The sequence below is a fragment of the Acomys russatus genome, chromosome 13 (assembly GCF_903995435.1).
Source record: "Acomys russatus chromosome 13, mAcoRus1.1, whole genome shotgun sequence".
Lineage (NCBI taxonomy): Eukaryota > Metazoa > Chordata > Mammalia > Rodentia > Muridae > Acomys > Acomys russatus.
In genome coordinates, this window is record NC_067149.1 from 1,697,074 (window position 1) to 1,704,648 (window position 7,575).

Genomic DNA, 7,575 nt, shown 5'->3' on the forward strand with positions numbered 1-7,575 from the left:
ATCACGGTGTTGAGGAAAAAAAAAAATTTTTTTTAAAAGCTGCCATCTGAGGTGATGGCTTCTCTGTACTTACGCCATACCCCAGAATACAATAAATAAGCAATTAGAAAATGTTCAAGTATGAAGGGATTTCCTCCTCCCCGCCAAAAGCACTGCTCTCTGAAGGAAGCTGGTTTCTCTGTAGCTACACCAGCTGTTCAGAAAGCTCATTGGACCTGGTTTTGAAAATAAAACAAAGTTAAAACCGTGGGAGGAGCTATTGTGCAGTGTGGTGTACTCTTTCTTATAAAGAAAAAAAAAAAAGCTACCTGGTACCAAAAGTGTGCAACCTACAGACCCTCAGGTACTGCCCTGTGACTTCTCTGTATGACATCACAAGGGTGCCAAGTGCCTGTTTTTCTAGTCTAGAAGTTGGTGAGGTTTGGCTAGTGCTGAAACCATGCATAGGATTGGTTTACTAAATAAAACCTTATTACGTACGTCCTCCAAAGACAGCTGAAAAGTGGAAAAAATGTTTGATTTGGTGCTGTTTGAGGTGGCAATTAATAGCATAAGCACCAGGGAGATGTTTTAATTGTAACTGCCTTTTTTTTTTTTTTTTTCAAATGTCAGGCTAGAGCTCCAATTGAAACTTGCGTTTCATGCAAGATTGATTGGACAGGAACACTCCCTGACAAAAAGAACTACATAATTAGAAAAGACTTAAGTTACAGGGAGGGTAAGGGAAGGGGCTTCACATTCAATAAATAGAGCTCAAGACATTACAAATTCATGCGGACAGGGCTGTGGCACTGCCAGAGTCTATAGTCAAACTACAAGTACTTTACGTGCACATTACAAGGACATTTTCAGCATCTGGTGGGAAAGTAATTGCAATTAGGACTTTGGAGGATTAGGTGATAGGGCACAAAGGTTCGATTTCAAAGCATTATTCACTACAGTGTTTGTTTCTAGGCAGTTACACGGATTACCTATGCTCACTATATCAATTATAATGGTGAACAAAACACCTAGGGACAGAATAGCAAGCCCAACTTACAGTCCCCCACAAAAGCTAAATTCATGTCATTGATTAGAGTGACTGCAACTGATCAGGAGCTGAAAGAGGACAGAAAAATTTTAGGAAGGCCCTTTCCCTCAGAGCTTGAAGGCTTCTCTGTAGCCTACGCCAACAAGTCTGGGGAAAAAAGGCTAACACTTTCAGTATTTAAGCTTTTTGGGCACTTCCCATGGGAAGCTGTCCCTACCAAAGTGGCCATAGGCTGCAGTCCTCTGATAAATTGGCTTCTTCAGATCCAGATCCCTGGAATATACAAGTCCATAACTTAATATGTAGCATTAAATTAAAACAAAGCAAAATAATCAGCAAGACTCATTTCAAGAGCTCTGGCAAATGAGTTCAGTTCTCCCTGGATTTGCTAGAAAAAAAGTTCATGGCAAAAGTGTTTGTTACTTCCCTTGTGTCCATAGTAACTACAGTTGTTGTTTTCCAGCCCTGGCTTGACAAATACAAAAACTTATCATTCTCAGGAATTCGAATAGAATACTTACCAAGGTCCAATTACTGCCCACTATGGTTATTTTCTTTGTAACTTCAAATAGCCCACCTTAGCTTATCCTTCGTTAAGGTAACCACAAACCTCAGAATCAAAGATGGAGAACTTTCTAGGATGTTACTTTTAAGTGACAGCACACTAACTTCATCAGCTAGGTCCCTCTCTAGGCAATTTAGAATATCACCATGTTCTAGAATTAAAATTTGTTCATCTCCTCAATTTTAGTGTAGATATGCCCACACCCCCTATTTCTCACTAGCAATAGGCTTTACCATCTTTACCTGACAATGACCCCAGGGCGAAGATCAAAATTCTTCTTTACAATTTCTAATAGCTCTCTTTCACTCTTCTGAGAAGTACCATAATGGAAAATGGAGATCGACAATGGATGAGAAACTCCAATAGCATAAGAGACCTAAAAGTCAGTAATATATTGTTATAAAACAGGATGTACATACAGTATTTCCCTAAACAGCCTTCTCCCATGTACATGTCCTTACGTACCTGAACAAGAACCCTCCTGCACAGACCTCCTTTAACAAGGGATTTTGCTACCCATCGAGCAGCATAAGCAGCTGAGCGGTCCACTTTGGTGTAATCCTTTCCTGAAAAGGCCCCTCCTCCATGAGCTCCCCAACCGCCGTAAGTATCCACAATGATTTTTCGGCCAGTCAAACCAGCATCACCCTGAAATTTATAGGGTTTAAGTCATACAATCTTTTCCTTTTGTTTTTAAGACAGATTTTCTCTGTCCTGTAACCCACTTTGTAGACCAGGCTAGCCTTGAACTCACTGCCCCTACCCCCTCGGTGCCAGGATAAAAGTTGTGTACCACCATGCTCAGCCATGTTATCTTTTCTAATAAGTGGTTCTTGATTAAACTATTAGGAACTATTTAAGATTATTATTATATAGCCAGCAGTGGCTCACACCCATAATTGTAGCATTTGAGAAGCACAGCAAGGTGCTCAAGGCTAGCTGCACACAGCCGTGTAACACCAAATACAGTGAATTCTAGGGTAGCCTAGAACACAGAAGACACAGGGCGTGTGGACGAAGGGGCACAGCTGGAAAGAGATGGTGGCGGCCAAATTTTTCAAGTAACCAACAGTAAGCCAAAGCATTTAATGTATTACCTGAGGCCCACCAATAACAAATCTGCCACTTGGCTGTAGGTGGTAAATTGTATCCTCATCAAGGTATTTTGCAGGCACGACAGCTTTGATCACTTTCTCTTTTAGAGCATCTCTCATTTCATCAAGACAAACTTCTTCATCATGCTGAACAGATATAACAATTGTGTGGACTCTGATAGGAAGCACAGCACCTCGGTCTTGCATATACTGCACAGTCACCTTGAATGCAAAATAGATCAGAACACTTGTCTAACCAAGCAGCTTTGTAGTGGGTTCTCTACCGAAAGTTTAAATATAGCAAAAGATCAGTTAGTCTCCCTAGTCAGCTATAAGTAACAAATGAATTTTAATGTAATTTGAGACAAATGTAGATTAAAGATCACCACTTACTTGAGTTTTAGAATCTGGGCGTAACCAAGGCAATGTGCCGTTGCGACGTAGTTCAGCCAGTTTAGCATTTAGCTTGTGTGCTAAGACAATGGTTAAAGGCATACACTCTTCAGTTTCATCAGTGGCATAACCAAACATCAAACCCTGAAAAAAGGGAAGATTGATCAATCCAAGCTTCAGAATTTAATGTTAAAAGAGATACCAATAAATGATCATAATACCTGGTCTCCTGCACCAATGTCTTCCTCATTCCGGTCAAGATGAACACCCTGGGCAATATCTGGTGACTGTTGTTCCAAGGCCACCAACACATTACAAGTCTTGTAGTCAAACCCTATAGTCAAACACAACAAGGCGTTCCAACAACCCTCGCAGTTTTTTAAACTGATAACTCCAAAATGCTAATACTAGTGCTATGTTGCTAGCAATTTGAACATGCTAAAGGAAAGTTGTCAGGTACTTCTTTAAATAAAAGGGTAAAGAGGGGAAAAAAAATACTGATAGGAGCAATATCTGATACAATATGGTTTGAAACAAGGCCTAACCTGGCTAGCCTCAAACCACAAATTGTTAACTCCTGCCTGACCTTGAGGAAGTTGGATTTACAGGTGTATCATCATGTCTGGCCATTCAATTGCTATGAATCTGTATTTTATTTGTAGGAAAGGAGACTGCTCATACACTAAATGCCATACTTTTGAGGACAGAATAGCTGAAAGGATATATATGTACAGGAATGCCTTGAGTGGATGTAGCAATTGTCAATAAAGTGCTGTTTAGCCAATCAGCTGGACAGAAGAACAGGAAGTGGAAGGTGGGGCTTCCAAGGGAGGTTGGAAGAGCTGAACTTGCACAGTTGACAGCTGGGAGAGAACCCTCCAGAGGATCAGATTGGCAAGTGACTGGGATATATGGTTTTGAGGCCATAGGATTAGAGCAGTTTAGTTTACTAGTAGATTAGTAGTAGTTTAGATTCTGCCCAGCGTAGGGCTTACAGCTTTAAATACACTACAGTCTCATTGTATCAGTTATTGGCTTCCTAGGCCATACAGGTAAGTTAACTTCAACAGATACGGTTAATGCAATCAGTAAATTATTACTAGGAACATTCTAAAGTTTCTCCCAGCATCATCATATTCTAGGTCTGCAAAAATGAGTTCATAGGAAAAAAATCTTTAAACTATACCTTTGGATGAATCATCATATCCAATGTGCTTAATGGCTTCACGAACCACTTTCTGGTAATCAATGGCAGCTCTGGATGTAATTTCTCCAGCAAGAAGAATCATTCCAGTTTTAGCAACAGTTTCTAATAAAATAGAAATTTATGCTTTTAAAGTATTAATGGGGATGAGGGGCAGTTGAGGAATTCAATCATGTTATCCACACTATATCCCTGGGCTTCATATTTTCTGTTTTTGAGATAAGGCCTTGCTAAATTGCCCACATCGACATTTAACTTGCCACCTACAATCCAGGCCTCCCAAGCAGCTGGTATTATAGACCTTTACCACCAGACTTTGCTTCAATGCCCTTTTCTATTCCCCAGCAAGTGTTCTTACTCACCACAGGCCACTTTGGCATCGGGGTCTTGCTGAAGGTGTGCATCAAGAACAGCATCACTGATTTGGTCACAGATCTTATCTGGGGGAAAAATACTTTTTCTTAACTCAACCATTACTATTAAGCCTATCTAACATGTAGCTAGCAGTTTCTATCCAACTGAGGGCCAAGTATAGCTATGAGCTTATAATGACAAAAAACTTATCAGGGTGTCAAAATTATAGACTTATCTGCAACAATAACAAAAAATAAATAAAACAAAAAACAAAAACAAAACCTCTAAAGTCTTGATTTCTAAATTAGGGTTTCAGCATATTACCCAGTCTGAGCTCAAACACATGGCAATCCTGCCTCAGCCTCCAGAATACTGGGATTACAGCAGGTACCACCATTCCAAGATTTAAACCTATTATAGTAAAAAGCAAAATAACTGCATTATATGTGCATACCTGACACACATTTGTGCCATGGTGTTCATGTAGAGATCAGAAGACAACATTAAGAGGACTTGGTTCTCTCCATTGTGTTCTAGGTGCCAAGGACTGAACTGAGGTGGTGACAAGCTTGGCACTGGCAACAGGTATCTTTAGCCCACTGAGCATCGCACGTGCCCTACCCACATAACTGTGAACTGTTCTACTTCTTTGCATGAAATATGGAGATCTTTTTTTAAAAAAAGATGTATTTATTATGTATAACAGTACACATTAGATCACAGTATAGATGGTTGTGAGCCACCATGTGGCTGGGAACTGAACTCAGGACCTCTGGAAGTGCTCTTAACTGCTGAGCCATCTCTCCAGCCCAAAATATGGAGATCATAACTATTAAAGCACTGCTTTACCAGGAGCTATTTGTTAGAATAATTAATTGCTCTCTACAGGTATGTATGCTACTTGAAAAACCTGATATAACCCGTCATGCAAACTCATCAATTCAGTTAAAGCCAAAACTTTCAGCATATTTAACGCATCCTAGCCCATTATGTAACTTACACCTTACAAGGAATTCAGTTCCACCTCAAAAATATTTCAGATTACTTTTAAAGTAGAAGTTGCCAGCCAAACTATTTTCTACATTATATTTTAAAGAAAATTGTCCTATTTTATTCCCCACATTTCAAAATCATTACAATTTTAACCCACTAAAAGAGCCAAGTGTCAGGTTACCAAATCTTGGTACTTGGGGGTTCTGAATGAACCAAGGCGTTATGTAGTGCAACCATTCTAACCTTAAAGAACACCAACCAATTGGATCAAGATTTTTTGTAATTTAGCCATGAAAGCAAATGTACAACTATAAACATAAGTACCAGCAACAGGAAAATGACCCAGAACTGTTTTAATGTGCTCTACAGACTATTCTATTTCTCCTTGCTTTATCAATTTAAGAAAAGGAAGGTATTCTGAATTGGACCGCCTCCATAGAGCTCAAACTCCAGTCTCCTGCCTCCACATTGTAAGTGATGGGATTACACAAGTGTCCCACCATGCTTGGCTCCAGTTTCCTGGATTTTGTTACTACTGCAGTCATAGAGCCTTAAGACCTAATTTATCAACTGTTAGAAGGAGTAGCTCAATCTATGTGGGCAGACAACCCTTTCCTTGAGGGGAAAAACACCCCACCACAGTCCACTTCACTTCCATTCATCATTAAGATCCTCATGGGCTAGTTCTCGATCACTAAGTAAGCCATTAACTAAAGGCAGAGCCGACTTTTTTTTTCTTTTGATTTTTTTTTTTTTTAAAGACAGGATTTCTCTGTGTAGCCTTAGCTGTCCTGGACTCACTCTGAAGACCAGGCTGGCCTCGAACTCAGAGATCCACCTGCCTCTGCTTCCCAAGGGCTGGGACTAAAGGTGTGCCCCACCAGGCCCCGCTTAAAAACAGAACCTTCTTCTGTCAGAGCATGTGTGCTGCTGTGGATCCCCAAAGGACAGGAGCAGCTGAAATAGGATATTAATATTTACTAGATGGCATGTTCAGTCTGAGACCCAATGGTCCAGAAAACAGCGTCATTGTAACTGATATCATGGCCGTTCAGTGGACAAAGGAAACATGAAATAAATCCGCCCTTAGTCGTAAAAAACCACTTAAGTGAAGACTTAAAAGGGAAACCGAATGCGATGGGAGTCTGCACTCAATTCATGTCTCTCATCCTTTTCAAGCAGACTCCAAATCCGGAATGCCTTCTCCAACGGCGCTATATTTAGTCGCCGGCTGTCTGTCACCTTGAAGCCCTGAGGGTATGTCCACCTATACTCTTTACGCATATTCAGAGGCCGGAAACCACAGAGATAGACATTTGGAGACACCAGCACCCCCACTTCAAATCCAGGGGTCGGGTAGCCGGAGGCCGACGGCTCCGCTTCGCCCCGATGCCTGCCACATGCGGCGAACACGTGGTTGCCGCTGCAATGCGGGGCGCGCGCTCCCGGCGGCCGGACGCGAGCACGCGGGGCGGGGTCGCCCACTTGAGGTTTTTTTTTTTTTTTTTCCAGACGACGGGACTACGGAGGAGGAAACCGTGCCCTCCCCGCGCCGATCGCTCCCGCGAGCCCCCGCCCTTCCCGTTTTCTGGATCCTTCCGCAAGCCGGGGCGCGCCAGCGGATGGGGAGGGAAGAGAGGAGGGGGAGGGGAGCGAGGACACACACGCGCTGTAAACTCGCGGCGCTAGGAGGGAGGCGCGCGGCCGCCGCTGCGTTCCCCCGCCGGGGACGACCTCGACTCCCCACCACCACCCCCGCGCCCCGGGGCCACTGCCCTCCGCCTTTCCCTTCCCCGAGTCCCCATCAGCAGCTCACCTGGGTGACCTTCCCCCACAGACTCTGAGGTGAAGAGGAACGTCCCCTCCTCGATGAACGCCTCGTGGAAGCCGTTGAGCTGTCCGTTCATGGCGGCGGCGGGCGAGAGGACACGGAGCAGCGGCG

At 42.8% G+C, this 7,575-nt stretch overlaps 1 protein-coding gene across 1 annotated transcript; it reads right to left on the bottom strand.

Annotated features, from left to right (window-relative positions):
- Window positions 1–613: 613 nt before the first annotated feature.
- On the bottom strand, window positions 614–7,575 carry Mat2a (methionine adenosyltransferase 2A). The gene is made up of 9 exons (XM_051154737.1): window positions 7,450–7,575; window positions 4,649–4,726; window positions 4,269–4,391; window positions 3,304–3,416; window positions 3,083–3,226; window positions 2,693–2,911; window positions 2,061–2,243; window positions 1,838–1,971; window positions 614–1,303 (listed from the first exon to the last, which is right to left on the bottom strand). Exons 1-9 carry the CDS (start codon window positions 7,538–7,540, stop codon window positions 1,201–1,203), a joined length of 1,188 nt encoding a protein of 395 aa, XP_051010694.1. The 5' UTR covers window positions 7,541–7,575; the 3' UTR covers window positions 614–1,200.

Excerpts from the sequence above, each read along its gene's own strand:
- Mat2a (XM_051154737.1), bottom strand. The coding sequence starts at position 7,540 with ATGAACGGACAGCTCAACGGCTTCCACGAGGCGTTCATCGAGGAGGGG. Across the intron at positions 4,727-7,449 it reads TGTGGGGGAAGGTCACCCAG|ATAAGATCTGTGACCAAATC; the intron begins GTGAGCTGCTGA and ends TTTTTCCCCCAG. Across the intron at positions 1,972-2,060 it reads GCAGGAGGGTTCTTGTTCAG|GTCTCTTATGCTATTGGAGT; the intron begins GTACGTAAGGAC and ends ACTGACTTTTAG.